We start from the raw sequence: 27510 nt of genomic DNA on the forward strand, positions 1-27510 counted from the left end.
CATCTATTACTTTGAAGCTAATCTGTATCTTACATTAACATATTTAGTTGACATTAAAAAAAAAACCTGGATTAATGTCTCCTCCAATCCTTTTGGGCGACATTAAAAATCTTAAAATTTGGGGGAAATGAGTCCACATTTAAAAAGAAGCGCTTGTGCACCTAGATTTCAGAAACCACTTTTAAATTTAAAAGCTCAAAGTTTATAAGAGAAATTCCTTTCCCTTCTGACCACCTATCTAAACCTGAAATACTTATTTCAACCGTTTTCTTTGTGTGGTAGTTTCAATCTACTCCTTTATTTCAATTTGTCTAAAAATATTGACACATTAGTGTCGAAAGTCCCTTTGGCTTACATTTGACATCTTAAAACGTTTGCCAAAATAAACATGTTTTTTTTTTAAATGCTCAATATAAGAGAAATATGAAAAATGTAGTAACTGGCCTTTTAACCACCCTATGTGTGTGTGTGTTTTTTTTTTGTTTTTTTTTACAACGCTTGCATCTTTTAATCTTCGAAATGTCACTAAAAACGAGAATACGGGAGGCCGGAGAGGTTAAGTGTCCAAGGTAGAACCAGCACAAGGAAAGCGGGACTAAGGCTGGGGGAGCCTAAGGAACGTTTGCCCACCCTCCGGGGCCGTTTTCCATTGCCTTCTCGAACCACAAAAACAGAAGAGACCATTTTTAACGGGGGAGATGCAGACATCTCTTAGGAGAAAGGTCGCAGCATAGCAAGAATTACTCATAAAATATCAAGGACACAGCCCAGTCAACAGAACTCGGAGACGCTACAGAGACCTTGTTAAATGCCTCTGCTCCCTTTCCACTCATTAAACCCCAGTTCTCTGAAGTGTACCTTCATAATTAAACACCTAAATCTGAGCATTCTCTCGAGTCAACCTGCAGGGCAACTTCAGCGCAGTTTGGAAAGGAACCCGAACAACGACCCACAGAGCACACACCTCGAGACCACTAGGTAGAGGGCTCCGCCCCAGTGAACTGAAAGAGGACCCCCTCCCCCACCCCCAGGTAGTTTTGTCCGCCCTTTCGCGCCACCGACTCGTAGCCGCTTCCTAACTGCCTGCTGATCTCCACCCTGATCCTCCTTGATATTTGTCCCCTTATCGGTTGAAGTTATTAACCCAACGATGATAAGAGACGGGAGAGAGAGAAGAGTCAGCTCCGGGAAAAGGAATGTCTGCGTAGCCAAGATTTCCTTAGGCAGTTTTTCCGGCACTGCCGTGGGCAGCCTTAGACGGAAGCGGGGGGGGGCCTCGGGTCCAAAGCGCGACGCACCGATTGGTTGATCAACCGCTGCCGGGAAGAACCCGGATGTGCCTGAGTAGTCAGTGTTGGCACTCGGGACTCTCAAGTTTGGGTATTCTAGGGGTGCTGGCAGCCCGGACGGATGGCGCAGGGCTGGGCTGGCTTCTCTGAGGAGGAACTGAGGCGACTAAAGCAGAGTAAAGGTAACAGGACGTGCCTGCGAAGATTGAAATCTTGGGTCTGTTAGGAGAAGGGGCGGGGCTGCTGCTTTGGAGGGGAAGGGGGCGGGGAAGAGGATGAGGTGTATCTGTGGGGGGATGGATCTGTAAATGGGAAGACAGAATTGAGGGGCTCCGGAAGTGGACCTACTTGGGGCCGTGGGGGGAGGGGCGGGCTCAGGGGCCTGGGATCTACTTTTAGAAAAGAGGGTTCAGGGATCCATTGCAGGGTTTGTTTGTTTTTTTCCTGGGAAAGGAATGGGACCTGGGAGAGGGGGCTGAGCCTATAGCCTGGCGGGCTCATATAGGAAGATTGCGGTGTAGGTCCAGGGTTGGAGAGTCAAGGAAGGAGGAGGGTCACTCACCATTTTAGAATTGTGATGAATTTATAGCAGTAGATAATGACTGGGAGCAAAGGGGCACACGGGGGTCTTAATGCAAAACGTCGGTGCTTTTCATAATACATCTGGAGTCTTGCATTCACTTCTGGTTGCCAGATGATTTTTGCTGTTCTTTCCAACCCAGAGAGTCAGCAACCTAAAGGGGGTCTTTGAGAGGTTAGGTGTGATATAAATAAATATACACACACACAACACACACACACATCTGTGATATAATCCAGAATTTTGTCCTTCCCTCTCTGGCTTTATAGAGTAATCACTGAATGGACTTGTACTATTTTGTTATCTTTTAATAAAGAAATTAAGTTTGTTGATACTTGGTGAGAACTCTTGTTGATATAAATGAGGCTTTGTTGGTGGTTGAAATTTCATAAAATTCTGTCTGGTGATCCCGGTAATGCACACAACTTCTGTGAGTTTATACTACTCTTGGTACACAACTTACACACTGTACTTTGGGGAAAAGTGAAAACCCTGTGATGCCTTTTATTAGGTTTTTTGAGAAAATTGCATGTTGCTCAGATAGGCCTCTGTATTTTTAGTATAGATGGGAGGATAATCTAGGGTTGACAATCAGAAAAGGAAGTAAATTGGTAACATAGGGCCAGTGAAGGTTACATAGATTGAGGAAAATTTGACTGGTCCAGAGGGCTTTAAAAACTATATCATAAAAGTCATACTACAGTGTTTAATTAACTGATTCTATCTTGCTTGATGTCATCAAATTCTCTTGCTCTGTGTTTTCAACATCCATTCACTTATTCAGATGTACAGTATGCAAGTACGTCTGCTTCCTGTCTGATCTGAAGTTAAAGACATCAGCTTCTGCATTTAGGATGCTGAGATGAACATGGCCTCATCCCTGCCTTCAAAGAGTTTCTAGTCTACTGAGGAGACAAACTATAAAAAATGTAATAGTAGATGTTGTTCAAGAACTTGCTACCTGTGATCAGGAACCTCACACTGCTGGGTGTTGGGTGCACTCTGGGAAGATATCACAGAGATTATGTGTTAGGAGAGGGGAGTTTGCTGAGGGAAAGACGACTTCGTGTAGAAGTCTAAATTAAATAACAGATTGATATGTAGAAGAACATTTTTAAGTAGCTCTGCAATTTGGGATAGAGTAGGTGGACCTTAATTTCAAAGCCTATCATTTCATAGCCAGATGTTAGAACATAGACACCAACTGACTGGTCTATGATCCTTGAAGAAGAGAAAAGATGCATCTTTGCATACTTATAGCATCTTTGTATACTCATAACCAAACACAGTGATTGTCAGATCGTCCAGATCTGCATCTAAATCTTTTTGCCTTGGATTTCTCATTTGTAAAACTAGAAGAGCTGGATCTTTACTTTTGAAGGTTTCTTCCAACTATTCTCCAGCCATAAAAATATAATTAAATAATCTATGAAAATGAAGTTGGTTATCAGCAAAAATAAGGATAACAACTCTAGAAAAACCCATTTGTGCAGTGGTGGAGCTCAAGAATGTTCTCAACACTCTTCATTATAATATTGAAAATCTGGGAATAAACCAAGTGTTCATTAACAAGGAAGTGGATAAATTGTGGTATAATCATCCAGTGGACTACTATATAGCTAGTAGGAATATATGAACACATGCATTAACACGTATAACTTTCATAAATACAATGTATGAAAAGAGCAAGTTGCAGGAGAATATATAGTCTGATACCATTTATGGAAGGTCAAAATCATATAAAGCCGGTATATTTTAGGAATATAGGAAGTCTATAAAGAAAGGCAAGGGAATGAAACACAAAATTCAGGGTGTGGGGGGGAAGCAAGGAGTGAAACATAGGAAGTTTCAAAGGTAGTGGTAATTATGAAATTAATTACCAACTTAAGCGGCAGTAATAAATAGCCCAAACATATCAATTGTGTAAAAAAAAAAAAAAGATTTAAAAAAAATTTATTCCAGTTTTCTGTCTAACATGGGTTGGCAGGTGACTCTACTCCACACAGTGCCTTGGTACCGTCCTATAGGAGTTCACCATGGCAAGAGAAGATTGAGAATTAAGCATTGGCAATAAATACTTCCACCAATAAATGACATGTGTCACTTCTATTTCATTTAGCAAAAGCAAGTCACATGACTTGGAAGACAGGAAATATAGTTACCTCGTGTGTTCCAAAAAGGGGGTAATGTTCTATCTTTAAATATCAATTATTTCTACTATAGCCATGTTTTATTTGTTAAACTGTGTTGTTTAATTTTTATAATCCAGTAGAGGGCCGGTGCATGAAAATTCATGCACTGGAGGGGGGCATCCCTCAGCCTGGACTGCCCCCTCTCACAGACTGGGAGCCCACAGGGGCGGGAGGCAACCTGGTGATCAGGGGAAGGCAATGCCCACTGTCGGCAGCACAAGCCTTGGGCGGCCCTGGTTACCTGAGCCTTGGGCATCCCTGAGCGGCTGGGCAGCTGCCATCCGAGGCTTGCCTGCGCCTCGGGCCTGCCCTGGGCAGCTGGGCAGCCGCCATCCGAGGCTTGCCTGAGCCTCAGGCTGGCACTACACAGCTGGGCAACCAACATCCAAGACTTGCCTGCGCCTCAGGTGTTGGCTGGGCAGCCATCATCCGAGGCTTGCCTTGCCTCGGGCCGGCCCTGGGCGGCTGAGGGACTGAGGGGACTGGGGGACTCCGGAGGCAGGCGTGTGGAGCGGCCAGACCCACCTGGGAGTGGGCCCAGCTGTGCCACACGCCTGCCACCCTGGTGGGGCTGAGAGGACTGGGCACTGCCATCCTGTGGCTCTGGATGCCGCCATCTTTGAGGGCGTGGCAGTCAATTAGCATATTTCCTTATTGGCTGTGGGCACCACCATCTTTGTGAGGGTGTGATGGTCAATTAGCATAGTCCCTCTTTATTAGATAGGATACTGGATGGATTGTGTGTGTGTGACACATTATAGAATGTATGACTTCTTTCATAACTAGAGGCCCAGTGCATGAAATTTGTGCATGGGGGGGGGAACCGGCAGTGAAGTCCCCCAGCCCGGCCTGTGCCCTCACAATCCGGGACCCCTAGGGGGACGTCTGACTGCTGGTTTACGGGCCTAAACCGGCAGTCGGACATCCCTCTCACAATCCGGGATGCTGCATGCACCAGTGACCATACTTTTCATACAGGTGAAAGGCATCTTGCTTTTGTATGGGCAGCTACATTTTTTTGCCCTGATTACAAAAAGTAGTCCATAACATGATCCTTCTGAGGCAGTAGTACCATTTTCCCCATCTTATGAGTGGAAAAACTGAAGCAGAGAGAAGTAATTGGCTTTGTCACACAGTTATGTGTCAGAATCGGGGCTGACCACAAAATGTGCAAGCCAGAGTCCATGCATGTCATCGCTGCATCATCCTGTTTTTTCAGTGTTAGAGTAGCCTTGCCAGGTTTTAATTTTTAAATCTAAGAGACTGTTCTCAATATATAGGGTAGGGTCCCTAGGCCTGGCTGACAATCAGGGCCGATCTGTGGGGTGGTGACTGCCGGGGCGATCAGGGAGCCCCCGTTGGCATCCGCCTTGGCTGGCCTGGCACTGCCCACTCACTGGCCCCGCCCCCCGTGGACTGGTCATTCTGCAGGTCATTCCGCTGATCAGTCAATTTGCATATTAGGGTTTTATATAGATAGATGAAAATTTTGGAAATAAAAAAGCAGTGCAGCTACAATGCTTTATGTTTTCCAGTTGTTGCTGATATATAAAAATACAAATAAGCCAAAGAAAAATTGACAAAAAAGACATGAAAAGGTAATATGAAGAGATGCTTATCACCATCTATAAGAGAATTGCAAATCAAGAGATAGTGAAATACTGCTTCATACCCATTTGATTGACAGAAATTTAAAAGTCCTTTATCAGATGTGTCTTTTGCAGTGAGTTTTCTCACTCCCTTGACAATGTCTTTTGCACAGCAGAAGTTTTTTATTTTAATGAAGTCACCAATTATCTTCTTCATAGATAGTGCCTTCGGTGTTGTATCTAAAAAGTCATTGGCATACCTAAGGCCATCTAGGTTTTCTCCTATATTCTAGTTTTGAATTTTGCATTTACGTCTTTATTTTGAGTTAATGTTTATGCAGGGTGTAAGGTCTGTGTCTGGATTCCTTTTCTTACATGTGGATGTCCAGTTGTTCCAGGACCATTTGTTGAAAAGAAATTTCTCCATTGTACTTACTGCCTTTCCTCCTTTGTCAAAGAGCAGTGGACTATATTTATGTGAGCCTGTTTCTGGGCTCTCTATTCTGTTTCATTGATTGGTTTGTCTAGTCTTTTGCTAATACCTACTGTCTTGATTACGGTAGCTTTGTAGTGTCAGTCCTCCAACTTTATTCTTCAACATTGTGTAGCTGTTCTGGGTCTTTTGCCTCTTCGTATAAACTTGAGAATCAGTTTGTCAATATCCACAAAATAATTTGCTGGGATTTTTATTGGTATTGCAATGAATCTATAGATCAAGTTGTGATGAACTGACATCTTGACATTATTGAGTCTTCGTATCCATGAATGTGGAATATCTCTCCATTTATTTAGTTCCTTGATTTCATTCATCATAGTTTTGTAGTTTTCTCATATAGCTCTTGTACATATTTTGTTAGATTTATACTTAAGTATTTTTTTTGAGTGCTATGTAAATGGTATTGTGTTTTTAATTTTAAATTCCACTTGTTCATTGTTGGTACATAGAAAAGCAATTGACTTTGGTATATTACTCTTGTATTCTGCAATCTTGCTATAATGGCTTATTAGTTCCCGGAGTTTTTTGTCATATGTTTTATTTTTAAATGGCCTGATTTGTTTGTTGTTTGAGAGTGTAAAAATTAGCGTTATGAATCTTATAGGTGGGTTCTGTGAAAATGCAAAATGAAATGGAAGCTAATGTACAGAATTTGAGAGTCATTATTAATTCAGCTAATGAGTATAACTGAGAAGTAAGCAAGCTCAATCATATTTTCTGATGGTGTGAATAAAGATCAGTAGCCAAGAATAAGTTCCTGTTCCAAGATGCAGGAGGTTACTTTATGTTTCTGGCTAAAGTCAACAACAGTAACATTTTACTTTAGATAGTACAGCTATTTTTTAAAAATGTTTTCTTGCCCTGACTGGTTTGGTTCAGTAGATAGAGTGTCGGCCTGCGGACTGAAGGGTCCCAGGTTCGATTCCAGTCAAGGGCATATACCGAGGTTGCGGGCACATCCCCAGTAGGGGGTGTGCAGGAGGCAGCTGATCGATGTTTCTCTCTCATTGATGTTTCTCTCTATCCCTCTCCCTTCCTCTCTGTAAAAAATCAATAAAATATATTTTTTAAAAATGAAGAAAACTATAAAAAAATAAAAATAAATAAAAAATGTTTCCTTTACCCGTCTCATTAAATCTTTACACCAACTCCATATGAGTTAAGTAGAGAGGTAATTTTCAACCAGTTTGACAGATGAGGAAACTGAGGTATGGAATAAATAATTGCTTGCACTGGACAAAAGCAACTCTGGAACTGTGACTCCAGAGCTTTGAACTCTCCCTTGGAGAATCTAAATAATAAGTTTGTATTGCTTCAAAGGTCAATATGCAGAATTTAAAAGCCCTATTTGAGTTCATTTACAAGGATTTATAATATTTCCTGAGCATTTTGTAAAGAATATCATTTATAAATTTTATTAAATATAATATGAATATGAGTTAAATTCTCTAGTTATCTTCCCTACAAGGTTAATACTGATATGGACAATATAAAAAGTGTAATAGAAGTATTATTACTCAGTTTGTAATATGACTTGTTTTATCTTCCTCTATTGCTTTGATCAGGCTGCTATTAAAGTTAGGTTGCATACATTGATTAAAGTCTAACTAGACTTTGGGGAACACAACCTTGGACTTTTCTAGAAGATTAAAGAAAACAATTTAGCGTAAACTAGAAATAGGGGACTTCATTTAGTTATATTTTGTGTATAGCATCTTCTTATGTATCAGATTGCCTTAAAATCTGTGAAAATTTAAGAAAGGTGAAGCTCACTTGAAAATTCAACCACCATTTTATTTCAGGAGAGTAGACAACCGTAAATCAAATTTACGATATATCAGAGAATTCACTTGTCTACCTATCTTGGTCAAATAGGCGATACTTTTGATAATAATCAAATCAAGTTGAAAAACCTTGTTTTGTATCCTAAGGCCTTACAGACAAATAGCTCTCCTTGAAGATAAATTGAGAGGTAGGACAGTTTTTGTTAAATGTTAACAGTAGATTAAAGAACTATCTAAACTCTGCAGGAAGATGCTGTTTTTCCCTGGGCTTTTAAGCTAGAGAAGGGGGATTATCAAAAAAGTTTAATGTTAATCCTTTATTTTCCTAGAGATATTATTATTATTTGCTGTTCACACAAAGGAATTTTCCTTCATTTTCTTTTATGTAGATCCATTTGAACCACAGCGACGTCCCCCTATGAAGAAAAGTCGACAACAACTTCAGCGAGAAAAAGTCCTTCAAGAGCAAAGCCAAAAACTTGGACTGCAAGATGGATCAGTCAGATTATCTCCAGAGCTGCTGCTCTCTGCACCACAACAGAGATTCAATCATCAAAAGCCACATTTTTCTCCCCCTGCTGCTCCTAATCCTCTTACACTCAACTCTCCTGTTGGCAATGGAAAACCACAGGGCACTGAAAGTCAACCAAGGGAACTGGGACTTGAGAATTCCCGGGATGGTCACATAAGTGCTGAGGTTGTACCTCTAAAACCAGATTGCAAATTGGAGAAAAAGAAAGTGGAATTGTTAGTAAGTCTATATATCCATGATATATTTTCCATTTTACTTTTTTTTTTCCTATTGGGCTTTGAAGAAATGTAGTTTTAACATTTTCTCTCTTTCATATTCTAACCTAGAAATGTGATAAACAAATTGTCGAGAAAGAGCTACTACCTAAATGTATTATAAGTCAGTCAGTGTTAGGCATTTTATGTTTAATGTCACTTAGTTCATTATTTTCACTTTACAGCTCTTTTGGACTTAGAATAGCTGTTGTATTCTCAAAGCCAATACACAACTAGTAAGTAGTAAAGTTAGGACTCAATAAAAGTCTCTCTGAATCCAGAGTCTATACCCTTGACACTCACAGAAGCATTTCTTATATGCGTAGTACTCCTTCCCAAATGTAATGCATTCTTCAACTTTCAGGCTTCATCTTCATTGGCCCAGAGAAGGGTACTTGTGAAGAGACATGTAAGGATGGTCAGAGGATAGTGTGTAGGAAATTAAGGGGTCTGATTAAATAATTCACATATGTCATTAGATTTCTTTTTATTCTTATTTAATTTCTTTGTATTTGCAACCACCTCCAGAATTTAGTTTAGCCACATTCTTGTGAAAATTGCCATTCTATGACTTGTAAATTCATATAATCATATATTATTTACTTTGACAGGACATGTATATCTGTGTGAATTATAAGAGCAAAATAGAACATGTGCATACATTCAAATAGTTTACCAACAAAGGCCTGAGACAAATAGGGGGCAATTTAGATGGCATGTCATGAGGAAAATTATTCTTTTCTTAGGTACCTGGGAGAATTTTCATAGAAGACATGTAGAGTCAGGAACTGTTGTTGAAAAGGAGGAATTCTGAGGCTCTAAGAAGGGGAAAGGAAAGCTGTCTTCCAGAGACTGTTCAAAGATGACATCTCGCTCCTCCGGAAGAGGCAAAGATCAGGCCAGAGAATAGTAAAGAATTAAGAAAGAGAAAAAGGACTTTGGAGTAGAGGATCCTTGCCTAGCAAGTTCCCAGATGCTGTAGTACAGTGGTCGCCAACCACGGTGGTCCGTGAGGTCCAAAAGGTTGGTGACCACTGGTTTAAGGAAACCGGTAGCGGTCGCCAACCGGTGGTCTGCAGATTACTGGTGGTCCGTGAGGTCTGAAAGGTTGGCGACTGCTGCTGTAGTGGACCACCAAGCCCTCCGAAGGAGAGAGGTCCTGATCAGAATAATGGTGAGAAAATATTCAGGTGTCAGTGTTGCAAACATTTGGGATAGGGTGCTGGCTGAGCTGGAACTAAGGCATCTGGTGAGGAGGTGACTGCGATAGTAAAAATGAGAAAGGACCAGCACTAAGATGGAAGTTGTAGGAATGGAGAGAAGGATAATTGTGGAAGTGGTTACTAAGTCTGGGAATAGATATTTTTGATATATGGCTGTAAGAAATGTCAACAGTAGGAACAAATAGCTTTTTCACTATCTTGTTTGAGTTGACATCAAGTTGATGAATTTATAGGAAATTTTAATATACTTCTTTCAGAATTTGATTGGAAGACAATTCATGTTTTCAGACCTTTGAAGTTTTTCTTTAGCCCACCATTCAAGTCTTAGTTCATAGTTTTTCACTTTGTTTACAAATGTTTAAGAGCTGGAAAGAAGTGAGCAAATTGAAAGAAAATGAATGAAATAAACATTGCTTATTGTCCTAAGGGTGTTTCATGGTGCAGACTTTTAATATAGAAAACTCTATAGAGTCACTTCTGGAGAAGATGGCAGAGTAAGTAAATGCTGTGCTCACCAGCTCCCACAACCACATCAAACTGACAGCTAAGTTATAGAACAACCACCCTCGAGAACCACCTGAAAATTAGCTGAACAGCCCAGCCGGCATGGCTCTCAGTGGTTAAGCGTTGACCTATGAACCAAGAGGTCATGGTTTGATTCTGGTCCGGGCATATGCTGAGGTTGCGGGCTCGATCCCAGTGTGGGGTGTGCAGGAGGTGGCCACTCAATGTTTCTCTCTCATCGTTGTTGTTTCTATCTCTTTCTTCCCTCTCCCTTCCTCTCTAAAATCAACAAAAATATATTAAATAATTAAAAAAAGAAAATTAGCTGAACAGAACTCCTCTAACTAAAGATACAAAGAGAAAGACTGGTAGAAGGGACAGAGACAGAAAAGGTAGGTCCCACACTCATGGTGTGGCGGTAAGATTCAGGAGGGCTCTCTCAGCTGTGGAAGTTCCCTATTGAGCAGTTAGGGGTCCTAACCCTAGGCCATCTCTCCAGCCCAGGACACCAGTGCTGAGGAATCCCCACAACATCTGGCTGTGAAAATCAACAGGGATTGCACCCCTGTGAGACAGAGGGCTGCTGGAGGCCCTGGCTTTCTTCTTGAGGAGTCTGTGCATGTAGTTACTCACAAACTCCTTGCTCTAAGCCTGCAGGGGCAGCAGCTCATAAAGTGCCAGGGACATGCAAAGAGTAAGTAAATTGCCTAGCTTCAGATGAGGAATGGAGGGACGGGCCAGCTCTCTCTGGGGACAGAAGCACTGGCAGGTGCCATTGTTCCTTTGTTGAGCCCGGCACATATGAGTGCCATTCTAAGCTATCACCGTTCGCCCCACCCTGGTGAATCCCTGAGACCTCACCTCACTCAACTCATGGACTGCCTCAGCTCATACTGTGGACTTTTCCTAAAATGTTAAAGGTTCACAAACCAAACAAGCAGCAGCTGTCCTCAGCATGCTCTGTACCTCTTGCTAAGCAACCCCAAGCCTGACACAAGTGATGACTAATCTCAACTTGCACTTGGCTAGCGTCAGCTCAAATCATGGTGTCCACCAAAGGGTCCCAAGCCTGGCACTACTGTCAGTGTCGTTGGTTTGCAGCATAGTCTCAAGCACCTCCAAGCACCTCCCAAGCACCTCCAAGTCTGACACAAGCATCAACCAACTGCAGATCACTTTGTAGCTTTGACCAGGTGGCCCCAAGCCACCAGAGTCTGACCTTGGCCTGCAGTGGAGCTCCTCCTAAGAGGCTTCAAAACCAACACAATAGGTGACCAACTTCAGACCACACCAGAGCAGAGCATCACCCAACCAGCTCCACAAAAGACACACCCAAAGGGTGAACTTAGCTGGCACCACAGCCCACCTGAAGAGACTCCCTCTCTATGGGATAAGCCTCTGCACAGCAGCTTCTCTGCTGTAGTCATAGCTAATCCTCACAGCAAGTAAGCCAGGCAGGCAATCCCACCCATTGATGTGCCAATAGCAATCAGGGCTCAACTACTACAGGAAGGCACACACAACACACAAAAGGGATGCCCCTGGAGCACCTGGCTTAGGTGAACAGAAGGACTGCACCATGGGCCCTCACAGGATATCTACTATATAAAGTTACTCTGCCAAGACTGGGAGACATGGCAGATCTACCTAATACATAGAAAGAAATACAAGGATTCAAACAAATGAGACAAGCATTCCCCAAATGAAAGAACATAAAAAAGAGCAACAAAATGGAGACAAGCAATCCGCCAGATACAGAGTTCAAAATAGTGGTTGGTTATAGAATGTTTAATGAACTTAGAAGAAGAATAGATGGACTCAGTGAGAACTTCAAAATAGAGAAGGAAACCATAAAAAAATGAATATAATAGCTGAAATGAAGAATAGATTAGAGGGAATCAACAGCACATTATAAGAAGCGGAGGACTGAGTCAGTGATCTGGAAGATAAAGTAGCAGAAAACACCCAATTGGGACAGAAAAAAATTTTTTTTAATATATTTTATTGATTTTTTACGGAGAGGAAGGGAGAGGGATATAGAGTTAGAAACATTGATGAGAGAGAAACATCGAGCAGCTGCCTCCTGCACACCCCCTGATGGGGATGTGCCCGCAACCAAGGTACATGCCCTTGACCAGAATCAAACCTGGGACCCTTGAATCCACAGGCCGATGCTCCATCCACTGAGCCAAACCGGTTAGGGCAAAAAAAATTTTTTTAATGACAGTTTAAGGTACCTTTGGGACAACATCAAGTGTATCAACATTCACATCATAGGGGAAGAAGAGAAAGAAAGCAAGGGACTGAGAACCTATTTGAAGAAATGATGACTGAAAACTTTTCTAACCTGGCAAAGAGAATAGACAAGCCCAGGAAGCACAGAGTCCCAAACAAGATGAACCCAAAGAAACCCACAGGAAGACATAATTAAAATGCCAAAGGTTAAAGACAAAGAATCTTAACCCTTTGCACTCGCTTGCTTTTTTCTCGAGCTGCTACCGATGCTAACCCTGTTGAGTCACACTCGACATCCGAGTGCAAAAGGTTAAAAGTAGCAAGAGAAAAGCAGTTATGTACCAGGAAACTCCTATAAGACTGTCAGGTGATTTCTCAACAGAAATGTTGCAGGTCAGAAGGCATTGGCATGAATATTCAAATTGGTAAATGGCAAAGACGTACAACAAAGGTTGCTCTACCCAATGAGTCTGTCATTTAGAATCAAAGGAGAGAGAAAGAGTTTCCCAGACAAGAAATAGCTAAAGGAGTTCATCACTATGAAACCAGTATTTCAAGAAATGTCAAAAGGACTTCTTTAAGTAGAAAAGAAAAGATCAAAACTATGAATAAGAAAATACAAGAAAGAAAATTCTCACTGACAAAGACAAATGTAGTAAAAGCAGTGGATCAATCAACTGTTGAGGTTCTCACTAAGAGGAAGGTTAAAAGGCAAAAGTACAAAGACCATGCTTAATTACAATTATACATAAACACACACAAAAGAAGTAAAGAATGACAAAAATAAACATGGAGGGGAAGAGTAAAAATTGTAGTGATTTTAGAACATGCTCGAACTTTAAGAACCATCAACTTAAAATAGACTGCTCTAGCACAGCCAGCGTGGCTCAATGGTTGAGCATCGGCCTGTGAACCAGGAGGTCACTGTTCGATTCCTGGTCAGGGCATGTGGGCTCAATCCCCAATGTGGGGCATGCAGAAGGCAGCCAATCAATGATTCTCATAATTGATGTTTCTATCTCTTCTTCCTTTCTGAAATCAATAAAACTATATTCTAAAAAAAATAGGCTGCTATAAATATAGTTTGGTAAATATGAAGCACCTGGTAACCACAAAGCAAAAATCTCTAAGAAATATACAAGAAATGAAGAGAGGGATCCAAACACAACACTAGAAAGTCATCAATGTACAAGAAAAGAGGACCAGAGAACTACAAAAACAATCAGAAGGCAACAAAATGGCAATAACTACACACCTATCAATAATTACTTTATGTGACCCAGCAATTTCACTTCTGAGTATTTACCCAAAGAGATTCAAAACACTCATTTGAAAAAGACATGTTCATTACAGTCTTATTTACAGTAGCCAAGATATGGAAGCAACCTAAGTGTCCATCACTAGATGAATGGATAAAAAAGAATGGTACATATGTACAGTAGAATGTTACTCAGCCACAAAAAAAGGAAATCTTGCCATTTGCAACAACATGGATGGACATAGAAGGTATTATGCTAAGTGAAATAAGTCAGACAGAAAGACAAATACCATGTGATTTCAGTTATATGTGGAATCTCAAAAACAAACGAACAAAATAAATAAAACAAATTTATAGTTGCCAGATGGGAGGGGGTTTGAGGAGATGGGTGAAAAAGGTGAAGGGATTAAGAAGTACAAATTGGCAGTTATAAAAATAGTCCCAGGGATGTAAAGTACAACATAGGGAATATAGTTAATAATATTGTACTAACTATATATTATGTTAGTTGGGTACTCAATTTATCAGGGTGATGACTTTGTAAGGTATATAAATGTCTAATATGTTGTACACCTGAAATTAACATAGTATCATGTCAACTGTAATTGAAACATTTTTTTAAAAAATTAAATGCACATTCAATCTGGAGAAAAAGAAAACTTTCTAGGCATTCAAAGAAAGGAAATTGTGGTACATAACCATGAGGAAAGTCATCAAGAAAAACAGCCCACAAACAATGGGAATTATCAGGCAAAGAATATTTAAACAGCTATTACAAGTATGTTCCATGGGCCCAAGAATGTAGACTATAAAGTGATTTAATGATTAGATCACTAAAATCATTTTTAAAAGAACTTTGAAAAATATAACATATTAGCTACAGACCTACTTATTTTTCTCTCCATTTTGCATATAATACATAATTAACTTACACAGGTTTCTTTGTACTTCTAAAAAATGCCACATTATTCTGGCTTCCAGTTTGTGGGTTCCTAGGTTATATACATATAATGGATTTCAAAGGGCCAATTTACGGTATGTAAGCCTTCTTTACTTCAAATCATAATCTTTGTTTCTATTAGAACAAAATAATGAGCTGCAGATGGGTTCCTTTCAAAAGGACTTTTTAAAAATATATACATAATCTGGCTGATTAAATTTTATACGTGGGGGACTGAGACTGGGAAGGTGTGGGGTGGTGTTTCAGAAACTCATTTTTACACTTTTTTGCTCCCTAGGCAAGAAAAGTCTCGTTGGGAAGTCCTCCAACAAGAACAGCGGCTAATGGAAGAGAAAAATAAACGTAAGAAAGCTCTTTTGGCTAGAGCTATTGCGGAAAGGTGAGGCACCTGAACTAGGGGAGATTGTTTGCAATCTGCAGTCAGCTCTGTCATGTTTTATATTTTCCCATGTCTATTCTAATAAAGTGGCATTTTCTTTAAGGCTGATTAAACAAATTATGCTTTATAAATGATACTGAAATCATTTAAGGATAGATCATAGCAAGTTTACTGGTAACACAGGTACAATTAAAACTTAAGGATCAGTGTCAGTGCTTTCAGTTTTAACCATCTATGCATTCATAAGGGAGCAGTAAATAGCTGTCAATGTAAGTAAATTAAGAAATGCAAGTTTTCATTTTGACATGAGGGGGCCTTTATCATCTAACATGTAGAGGAGCAGATTGTTTTATATAAATGTTTTATACTCCACAAATCTTATGTTTCCTATGGACATTTTTCTTAAATAATTACTCTGCCCCCACTGATAGAAGATACATGATATAATTTAAGCTTTTATTGATGACTTGGGTCACCATTGTGAGTACTGTCCCATACTGTTTGCAGTTCAGTTTTTCTCTCGCCTCCCAATGTCAGTGTGTCCGAAATCCCTCTCCCCCATTTTTTACTGTGTTGTGCTGGCCTCAAATAAGAACATTCCCATTAGAACCGCTTTTCCCATCCCTCACCCACTCTTTCTGCCCTTTATTATTTATTATTTTTATTTTGGTTAATCCTCACCCGAGGGTATTTTTTCCATTGCTTTTCAGAGAGAATAGAGAGGAGGGAGGGAGAGGGAAAGAGACAGAGGAGAGAGAGAGAGAGAAACATCCATGTGAGAAAGACACATCAATTGGTTACCTCCTGTACATGCTCCAACTGGGGCCGGGGATTGAACCTGCAACCCAGGTACATGCCCTTGACTGGGAATCAAATGTGCAATGTTTTGGTGGACAGGCTGACGCTCTAACCCCTGAGCAACGCCAGCCAGGGCTCTTTCTGCAATATGAGGTTTTATGTGGGAGTTTTATTCTCCTGTGAAAATGTGTGTGAAATTTTGAAATGAGTGAAATCATGATTGAAGGTTGGCTTTTATCTTTGTTTTGTTTGTTAAGTTTGTAATGTACTTGGGGGTGGTGAGGGGACTGAGAGATGGTGAGGTTGGATGTGCTTTTAAACAAGAAAAAAAAGTGCTTGGCTTTGAGGCCCAGAAAGAAAAATTTTGAGGACCTGTAGTTTTACCTAAAGAACAGGAATCAAAGCCATAACAGTTTGGGGAAACGAGTTCTAAGAAAGTTAAAAACAAATAGATGTTTCTAGACAAATAAATCGTGTTTGATGCAGGCATCTGTTCTTGGTTTCCAGGTATCAAATGAAAATGGGCTAGAGATTTGGAGAGTTGTGTTTGATGTTTCAATGTAAAGAGAATACAGATATATTCTTTTAGTGCATATTCTCGTCTTTATGGAATGAATATTCCTATGAGTGAACTATTTATTGATAAATTTTTCAATCTTTCCCCCTTGTATATAAAAATCATCTATAATAATTCTGTAATAATAAAAGCGTAATATGCTAATTAGACCAGACAGCCGAACACTCTTCCTGACATCCTCCCGGACGACCTTCCAGATGAAGGCAGGGCTGTGAGGGCCAAGGCAAGCTATCGCGGCTGCGAGGGCTGAGCCCTTTGCAAGAATTTCGTGCATCGGGCCTCTAGTATATACTAATAGAAAATTTGGAACAATAAGGAGAAGCGCAAATCTTAGAGATACACCAAAATGTTATCGGCATTTGATTTATTTCTATTTTTCTTATATCATCTAATTTTTTAAAAATTATACATTATATTCATATTGTAAATACAGTAGTTCAGTGGTCGGCAAACTGCGGCTCGCGAGCCACATGCGGCTCACGAGCCGCGGTTTGCCACTCTGTTGACTAATGAGTTTGCCGACCACTGCCTTAGGGAAAAACACTTAAAAAACATTTTAATAATGTACTAATGTCTTTAACCTGAAGTCAGAACTTCTGGGTAAGGGTAATGCCTTATGCAGTGGTTGGCAAACTCATTAGTCAACGGAACGGCAAACCGCGGCTCACGAGCCGCAGTTTGCCGACCACTGCAGTAGCTTGCTTTTTTCATTTACGTTGTATATGGATATATGGTTTTAGAATGTTTTTATTTTCCCATTCATGTTCCTAATTTTCTAGATCTAAAAGAACTCAGGCAGAGACCGTGAAACTGAAGCGGATCCAGAAGGAGTTACAGGCTTTAGATGACATGGTTTCAGCTGACATTGGAATCCTCAGGAACCGGATTGACCAGGCCAGTCTGGACTATTCAAATGCTCGGTGAGTTGGAGAAATTTGATTCAAAAAAAGCAGTTCGATTTAATTAATGTGTATTGCTAGTTGGGTCAGGACCTTTTATGTGTATCATCATTTAAGCCTCATAACCACCACAGTAAATGTTGTATTCATTCCTGTTTTGGAATAAGTAGTGTCAAGTGTGTCTCCTCTTCTTGAAGTTTTCCTTTACTTTGCTCTACCCCTTAACCTTGTTCATATTCCCTTTAGATTATTTCCTTATTGTTTATTTACATTTTAGTCTTTCTTACTAAAGCATCAGATATTTAATGTTTGAGGCTTCAAATATCTGAATGACTTGCCCCCAAATTATAATTCTAATGCCAACTCTATGGTTTTCTTGTTAAATTTTGATTGAGGTTCTCCTAAGGGATTAACCTAGTTCCCATTTCAGTTTTCATTAAAGAAACACCTAGTTTATTTTTTAAAGCCTATGAGTATTTAAAGAAAATATCACTGTCTTGAAAGCTTGAAGTTTTTTCTTTCCGATTCTATTCTGTATAAAATGGTTCACTATCATGTGTTTCCTTGGTTTCAGCCATTGGCATTTTTTAAGAGAAAAAATCATCATAGAGTATTTTTAAAATGAACTAACACATGTAAAGAATTACATGAACTTTGCAAGCAGATAAAAAGGCAAAAAATTAAGTCCAATTTCAGGGTTTTCAGCCCTTTCAACATTGCTTTAATCATCCTGGTTTGTCTTTTTTCACAAGGGAATGCTGTGTTAATGACTCCGTTTTGCATCTTTCTCTGTAACACTAGAAATCAATCAGAATGCCTCATTAGTCCAGGGTAAACCACAGCATCAGAATGTTTATATAACAATTTAATAAAGCGGAAATGCTTGATTGTGGTTTTTAATTCACTGTTTATTATTTAAGAAAGAGGTTTGTGGTGTCCTCATGATTTTTGTAATTGTTGTTTGACCATGTGCTATTAGATTTAATGGGTTGCCTAAATTAATGCCATCAGTAGCTGATAACTAGAGGTTCCAGATTTCTACTAATAAGGTCATTAAGGAGGTGACCAAGATTTTATTAAGATTAAACTAAGCCTAGATGTTTAGCACATTTTATTCTCTGTAACTTAAGGTTGCCAGAGGAACTTTTCTTTTCTTTTCTTTTTTTTTTTTTTGGCCTTATAGCCTTTATATGAGTAATTCAGAATATTCTGGATACTTCAACAGAAAAGTTATTGGATTATGTTTTAATTCTGGCATAGAGGAGTCTGGGAAAGGATGCCTTTGTACACTGAACATTATATTTTTCAAATTTCATAGTTTTAGCCTTCAGAGAACCACAAAGAAGGTGGAATTACAGGTTAAAGGAGGAAATATCCCATAAAATAGAAATGTTTGTAATGAAATTTCAGTAAATTTTTACAAAATAAAAAATTGTACATGGTGCATTTTTTATATCTCTTAACAAGCTCAAAATGGTAATTTCTTAAGGTACTGATACTGACATCATTGTATGTGAATATCCATATTGCATGTGTGAGGCTATTTTTTTAAATATTATTAACAATTGTGTCCGGAACCAGCATTGTATGTTGTTCATGCATAAGATTAAGACATTTTCTAAATTTATGTCTGTGGTTATTGAGAAATTATAGATTGGTAATATACTATTATGGTCTAGATTTCTACTAATCCCCAAGGTAGTCCTTTTATTTGGGAGATTTTCCTTGATTTTTAAAAAATACATAGTTCTCTAGTGCCTGGTACAGTGCTGTGTCCACAAAAGGTTCTGGGATATTGAACAGGCCAGAGTTCACTGTGGAATTGGCTTCTGTCGAGCAACATCAGGGCAAACACTTTTGAGTGAGCCAACTTGAGCATTGCTTGCTGCCGCTGCTGTTGGCAGCAACAAGGACAGTGTTGCCATATGCTGTGCAGACCAGCTTGTAAAACTCAGAGTGGCTGCATGTAGAACATTTCTTTAACCCTCAATATACCAGGAAAAACAATTATCACTATTTGCCACCTCTGTTTAACAGACGCTCCCCCACACACATGTACACACACATGCACATGCATGTATAATTTTAAGTCATTTTATGAGTAATTGACAGAAGTGAGAATAAAAGGGATTGTGGGAAACAACTTCATTAAAAATTGTAATAAGAACCTAAGCATCACAAACCTCTTTGTATCAAGTAATGTTTGATTCCAAAACTTATTAAAAAAAACAGAAAGAATGCAGCTACAGCCTCCCAGCAATACAGGATGGTCCGGATACTTGTAAAATATGGATTGATTAAGTTCTTCCTATTTAAACTATTAACTATGAAAAAAATAACATTTTCTTTGTATCATCTTTTCGCTCATTGATTTGTGAGTTTGAGAACATTCATCTAGGATGTGTTTTTTTGAAGACATACTTTGAGATGTCACTTACACGAACAGTTTCACCATCTAGAATCTAGACTGGCTCTATGTGCATTTGTGTTGGTTAACTAGGGCTGCTATAACAGATTACTACAACTAGGTGTCTTAAAACAAGAGCAATAGACTCTTACGTTTTCTGGAAGCCAGAGTCTGAAATCAAGGTGTCGGCCGGGTCACACTTCCTTCAGAGACTCTAGATTTTGGAGATTAGGAAGAGAATATCTTTGTGGGATCACTTTTTAGCCTACCACAACATTTATCTTTTGACCTAATAACTGCAAAATGTTTTCATCTGTCAATTTTCTCTACTTTGCCATTAGCACAGAGAATAAAAAAATACTATTTCTCAACTGTGTTCAATGAAAGCTAGCTAGAGCAGATTACAAAACTGGGGTTTCCAGTCTTTTATACTTTCTTGAAAGATGATATAATACTTTGGACAATGCAGTAAGGAAATTGAACTATAATGATTTATTTCATTATAGCATCATCCTTTAAGGTCATTTCACCAGTCTCTTTTTTCTTATTATTTTAATTTGTTAGCATAAATGGGAATAATTGGTACAAGGAAATACGTCATAGAGTGATGAAATGGCAAAATGTTAAAAAAATAATATCTCAACGATCTGGTAAAAGGATCCAATGGACCTATGTAGTAATTGCAAAATATGATTAGTTTTATTATATTTTTTTTAAATATAAATATATTTTCTCTCTGTTCTCTAGAAGACTTCTAATAAAGGACTTTAAAAATCATGATACGTTTGTTGATCCTTAAAAATAGTTATAGTTGCTAATAAAAGAAACAGAAAAACTAAAAGTGGATCAGTGGAACTTAAAGTCATGCCAGGGTTATGATTGAGGTTTTTTTGTTGTTGTTGTTGATTTTTTAATTTCAGGGATACCAAAGCCAAGACAGTTTCCAGAATCCTTTAAATAACAATTAAATCATTCAATGTCCCTTTAAAATAACAAACTAAATCTGTAATTACATTTCAGCTGAACTTCTCTTACTGTGTTATATATAATGCACTTATTATTCTGTTCCAAAGTGTGTCTTCAGGCTGATTTGGTACATCCACCTGACCCCCAGGCCCATAGTGCAGTTTGTAAAACTAATCAATACTTTAAACATAAATCACTCTGTACAAGAATATATATGCATGTTTCTGGCCAGAAGGACTTAAATAAATAAACAAAATGCAGAATCTTCAGTGATTTATCCAGGGTGAAAGATTGATGGAAACCTAGGTAACTATTTGCAAATTTTTATTTCAATTCAGCATTCATGAGCCCGGGTCAGTAAATCTTTCCTGGCTGACTTTGACTGGCTGAGGGCGACCACAGCCTCGCAGAGAAGGGAGGATTGAGTGGGGGGAAGGGGCGAGGTAGTCATATACCTATAGAGAGTGTTGTTAGAGTGTTCATGCTTGATGCCAGAACATTCACAAACAGGATATGTTACACAGTATGGAAATCAGGGATCCAAATATCCAACAGAGCTCCTTTAGCACAATTCCCTTAACACAGAGGGGAATGGAAAAACAGTTTTTCCATTCTCATGTTTACTAGAGGACAGTAAAAAAAGAAAAGAAATATGATAAATAAATGTTATGTAAGTTAGAGTTTTCAAGTATAAGCACCAGATCTTACATTTTGCATCATTTTCATTTTAGATACATGTTTAGTGATATACTGACAGTGCTTTTTGAGTCTGGTGCTCCGGAGGGGAAGTTCTGTTTCTTGAGTACCTACCAGGCCCTAGACCAGACACCTGCCCTACTCACATTACTTAATCCTTAATGCTCCTATGAAGTACTGTTATCACCATTTCACAGATAAAACAGAACTCCATTGAAGGAAATTACCTCGGGTCACTCCACTGGAATTTTAGTCATTGCGTGCTTCGTCTCCAACCCCTCCCACAGGAACCTGGCTGTGTTTTATACTCATGATGATGACCCTGGGCTATCTCTGATTAGAACAAAGACAAGCTACCAACTCCAAAACTTTTAATCTATAGGTCAGACAAGGGTTCAGAGCATGGCCTGGTACTATGAACTCTGTGAAGAACAGAGACTCATTCAAACTAGCTCAGGTAAAAAGTGGGTTTTATTATTTTATAGGTTACAAGAGGGAATCTCACAGGCATGTGATCATAATCAAAGGCTATCCTCTTCAATGCTCAGACACCACAGTTTCTCTAAAGCATTTCGGCTTTTCCTACTATACTCACCACCCAATATTGCCACCAGCAATATTGATCCACAGATCCACTCAGAGTTCCAAAATTCCAGAGGGAGGATATGAGTTGGCTTTTTACCTGAGCTAGTTTGCCTGGGTCTCTCTTCTTCACACCCAAGAAAAAAACAGGTACACATTTAGCAAATGGCAAAGGCAGGTTTAGAACTCTGGGTTTTCTAAAATCAAAGCCTTTTATTTTTTCACTATATTTCCTTCCAAGACAGAGAAACTTGAATTAGGAGATACACCTATTTCTTTTTTGCTATAATTCTAGTACTAGAAATTACTTATTACATTGAGTTGTATAGGCAATCATAAGACAGCATAGCCTTCACAACCGTTAGTGGACATTAAATGGAATAAATTACTTGGTAAGTGGGGATCACTCTTTTCCTGGCAAAAATAAAAGCAACACATTTTATAGAAAAGTCAAAACACAGTGAACCAATATATAATTTTTTTATATCAATTTAATGCAAAAGGAAAAAAGGGGGGGAAATTGCAGGGTGACTTTTCCAGTAGAATTACCTTACTTCAAGTAAGACTGGTGTTACTTATCTATGGAGTTTACATATCTGACATTTATAAAATCCTATATAATAAAACCCTAATATGCAAATTGACTGAACAGCGACGGAACAACTGGCGGAACGACCGGTCTCTATGATGCACACTGACCACTAGGGGGCAGATGCTCAACAAAGGAGCTGCCCCATGGGGATCGGGCCTAAACCAGCAGTAAGACATCCTCCCAAGGGTCCCCGGATTGCGAGAGGGTGCAGGCCAGGCTGAGGGATACCCACTCCCAGCCCCCACTGCACCCCCGTAAGAATTTTGTGCACCGGGCCTCTAGTTTCCTAATAAAAGCCTAATAACACTGTTGTTGCAGAGTGGAGAGGGTGAGAACAACTTAACCCAGGATTTCTCAAATGGGACATTTTTGCCCTTTGGAGAAGATGTGGAGACATTTGGTAATGTTCTGGAGATATTTTTGGTTATCACAACTAGAGGGTGCTACTGGCAGCTGGTGGGAAAAAGCCAGTGATGCTATGCATCTTACAATGTCTGGGACAGCTCCCCACAACAAAGAATTACATGGTTGGATTTGCCGGGAGTGCCAATGTTGAGAAACCCTTCCAAAACGTATCCTGAGGTTTTCTTCCTACTTGATTTTTACTTTTTGCCTGCACCCAGTATCATTTGCTTGGTGTGCCCTGTCCCATTTATATTCATTTCCCAACCACTGTCCATATCCTTCTCCATCAAAATTTTTCTTCCTTTTTTAATCCATTAATCAAGAGATCCAGATTTCTCAAAAACAAAAATCTGATTAAAAATGAGCAAAGGGCCCTAGACAGTTTGGCTCAGTGGATAGAGCCTCAGCCTATGGACCAAAGGGTCCTGAGTTCGATTTTGGTTGCAGGCTTCTCCCTGGCCTGGTCAGGGCGCGTGCAGGAGGCAACCAATTGATGTGTTTCTCTCACATCGATGTTTCACTCTGTCTTTCCCTCTCTCTCCCACTCTCTAAAATCAATAAAAAATATCCTCGAGTGAGGTTTTAAAAAAAAATAGGCAGAGGACCTGAATAGACACTTTTCCAGGGAAGACATACCGGTGACTAACATATATATGAAAAGGTGTTCAACATCACTAGTTACAAGGGGAATGCAAGTCAAAACCACAATGAAATACCACCTCATACCTGTTAAAATGGCTATTGTCAATAAGACAAGAGATAACAGGTTTTGGAGAAGATGTGGAGAAATAGGAACCCTTGTACACTGCTGTGGGAATGTAAATTGGTGCAGCCACTATGAAAAACCTCCACTCTGGAGGTTTCTCAAAAAATTAAGAATAGAGCTATCTTATGATTCAGTGATCCCTTTTCTGCATACCTACCTCCAAATTTGAAAACACTGGTAAAGCTATATGTACCCCTATGATCATTGCAGCATTATTCACAATAGTTCACTGTCTTTTGACTTTTCTATATAATTTGTTGCTTTTCTTTTTTCATAAACAACCTAAGTTGGATGATTGGCTAGAGTAGATGTGGTACATATATACAATGGAATACTACCCAGTCATTAAAAAGATGAAATATTACCATTTGTGACGACATGGATGGATCTTGAAAATATGCTAAGTGAAATAAGTCCCACGGAAAGGACAAGAACCATATAATTTCATTCTATGTAGGATATAAAACAAAAAGCAACCAATGAACAAACAAAAAATTCAGAGACAGAATGGTGTTTAATAGAGGAGAAGGGAGCTGGAGAGAGGTAGAAGGGGCTAAAGGGGGTTAAATATATGGTGACAGAAGGAAACTAGACTTCAGGTGGTGAGTACACAATAGAGTACGCAGATGTATTATAAAGTACACCTGAAACTAAGATAATGTGATTATTAACCAATGTCACCTTGATAATTTAATTTAAATAATAGAGATTCGTTCTCCATCTTTTACTGTTTTACCACTCATAAATTTAACCAGTTGTGTGCTGGAGCTAGTTCATGAGAGCAGATTTTGTGCATTTCCCCCCCTATTCCACATTCAGTTATATTGATAGCTTGAAATTGGTCATGATGGTATGTTCACACTAGAGAAGTTAACAAACACTACAAATCAGGACTTACCCCCTTTAGAGCTAGCATACCACTGAATTAACCCTCTTAGCCTGCTTTCATTCAAGCACAGCTTTGGAAAGAGGAAATAAGTGTAGAAGAATGTTGATATATAGGAGAGTCAAAGTGTGGATGTTGTGGAAGTTTCAGCAGCAACAGCCTAGTTTGTCTAACGTGTATACAAGAGTTCATAAAGTACTAATAGTCATATCTTCATTATACCTTGTTACCAAATTCTGGAGTTTGTTTTTTGCTGCTCGGCCCTCTTTCTGCTATGGAAAACTAATGGACCAATCTTTGTGCCTGTCCCTACAGGAAGCGGTTTGACAAGGCAGAAGCAGAGTATGTTTCAGCCAAGCTCGATCTACAGCGCAAGACTGATCTTAAAGAGCAGCTCACTGAGCACCTTTGTACAATCATACAGCAAAACGAGCTCCGCAAGGCCAAGAAGTTGGAGGAGTTGATGCAGCAACTGGATGTCCAAGCTGATGAGGAGACTTTGGAGCTTGAGGTGGAGGTGGAGAGACTGCTGCATGAACAAGAGGCAGAAGCAGGGAAACAGAAGATTCATGAAGAGAGGCCATTTCAGCCTTCCGGGGAGAGTGTGACATTAGGGTCTACTCAGAACAAAGAGCATCAAGCACCAACTGTTTGCCCAAAGGTAGACGAACAATGTGAAAATCCCAAGAGCACTCCCCTTCTCACTCCAGACCACCCAAGTCAGGAAGTGAAGACTAGTGCTCATGACAATGGTTCAGCTGCACTGACCACATGAAGGGCCAGTGTTTGTCGTTTTCAGCTAATATGGTCTTCAGTAGACTTTCTGTTGTAGAGTATGCCATGACCGCTGATAAATGCCTCTTTAAAACAATATTCGTTTTTTAATCTAGGATTAGTTTTAGAAGTAACATGTTGGACTATTCTCAAGTCTCAAATAAGTATAATTTTATCCATAGTTCACCTTGATTTTGGTCCAGTTTCCTTATTGAACCCTTATTTTGGGTGAAAACAAGTGACTTAAAGGATAGAAGAAAAATTACATGGTTATGAGTGTTTTTAGACCAGGTCAATATAGAAAAAGTAAAATGAAAAATGATAATACCTCATCAAACTCATTTAACTTCTGGGAGAAGTGCTGGGACTGAGAATCCTGTTTTATGTCATCAGTAAAGAGACACAAAAATTAAACATGAAAAAGAGAACAAACAACTAACAAAAAGTAGTATTTGGGTCTTACTAGATTATTATCTATTTGGGTCTTACTAAAATTGCAAAACACAGTTTTGAAATTACCAGCTTAAGCCAACATTACATTTGTATTCACATTGCCTTTTAAGTGGCTCTAGTTTACAAACTGAATTTTGATTGGTTGATATATACACACAAACATATATATATCAACATGCTATATATATAATTTTACTATTAATAAATTGTCTTTAATCAGCACATTGATTAAATTTAGACAATGAAAACTTGTCTACAGTGAGACTGAAAATAATAGAGAAAATCTTGCTACTTTTGATTATGAAAAAAATTAATACATTTTCTTTCTAACATTACAGTAAATATGTATTTTATATGTTGGATATAAATTATCCTGTTATAAAGCATTAAAATTGTTAAAATGGTGATTTTCTTATTACTCTAATAGTTTATTAATTACCATCACTAATACTTGATCACTACATTGTGCTATATGTGAATTTGTAAATAAATATTATAATTTTGTTACAAAATCTGTGAATATCACATTAAATTCTGATTTATCAGAACTTCCAAACAGTAAAGTCAAGCATTTTAAGTCTTAAGAAAGAAAAGAGGATGACAAATGTAATATAGTATACATAATTTCTGAAAAATAATTTTTTAATGAGTTTGTTTGAGAATATTATTTTCTAGTAGTGAGGATGAGCTCTGTATTTTTATATTATGTAATTTGACCTGAAATTATTGCTCTCCATTACTGGCTTCTCTAAACAGAGGCATTTTTATAGACGGTTTGTTTTTATTTATGAATGACATGCATAAAAACTGAAAGCTTGATTGTCCAATATACTCCTATTTTTCTAAGGGATAAACAAATCTGATGCACTTATAATGTGGTCTCTCGTTTATCTTTTTTTTTTTTTTAATTTCACAATTTAATATGTGTTCTTGAGCAGTGTGTGGCAGTAATGCATCTGAATCTTCATATGGTAGATACAATCAGCTACTTTTGTATGAACTATTAGGGAAAAATTCATCCATAAATGAGGTTCTATAATATTGTATCCAAAAACAGATGGGTACAACTTAATACTCAGTTTAAGTACCTTAAGAATTTATCGTATAAGGTATATGGAGAAATGAAAACCATGAAATAAATGAAATGGATGGGGCCTTGGAGATCATCTGATTTAATGATCTTACTTTACAGATGAGGAATTGGAGAGCCAGAGCTTTCACTTATGTCATGTTGGCCGACTGGCTCACTTTAAACTTATAGGGATAGTCAAGTTGCAGTTCTAAACTCTTGATGTGTCTCTTTCAACCTTGATGTATCTCCTAGAGTGCAGACCACGAAGTTCACTGCATCCCTCTTAAAAATGTTGCTTTAGAACCCACTCTGGGATTGTGTTGGTCCATGTGAAATGCTTTCTATAAATGGTCCACTGAAA

General features: G+C 38.8%; 1 protein-coding gene across 1 annotated transcript; it reads left to right on the forward strand.

The window, feature by feature from the left end:
* Positions 1–1395: 1395 nt before the first annotated feature.
* On the forward strand, positions 1396–27006 carry GORAB (golgin, RAB6 interacting). The gene is made up of 5 exons (XM_079761265.1): positions 1396–1471; positions 8320–8677; positions 15175–15276; positions 17431–17571; positions 25166–27006. Exons 1-5 carry the CDS (start codon positions 1411–1413, stop codon positions 25623–25625), a joined length of 1122 nt encoding a protein of 373 aa, XP_079617391.1. The 5' UTR covers positions 1396–1410; the 3' UTR covers positions 25626–27006.
* Positions 27007–27510: the final 504 nt, after the last annotated feature.

The sequence above is a fragment of the Cnephaeus nilssonii genome, assembly GCF_951640355.1.
Source record: "Cnephaeus nilssonii genome assembly, chromosome: 21".
In the NCBI taxonomy this organism is placed as follows: domain Eukaryota; kingdom Metazoa; phylum Chordata; class Mammalia; order Chiroptera; family Vespertilionidae; genus Cnephaeus; species Cnephaeus nilssonii.

Coding starts and splice junctions, on each gene's coding strand:
- GORAB (XM_079761265.1), top strand. CDS start 1,411: ATGGCGCAGGGCTGGGCTGGCTTCTCTGAGGAGGAACTGAGGCGACTA. Junction 1,472..8,319: donor GCGACTAAAGCAGAGTAAAG/GTAACAGGACGT, acceptor TCTTTTATGTAG/ATCCATTTGAACCACAGCGA. Junction 17,572..25,165: donor CTGGACTATTCAAATGCTCG/GTGAGTTGGAGA, acceptor CTGTCCCTACAG/GAAGCGGTTTGACAAGGCAG.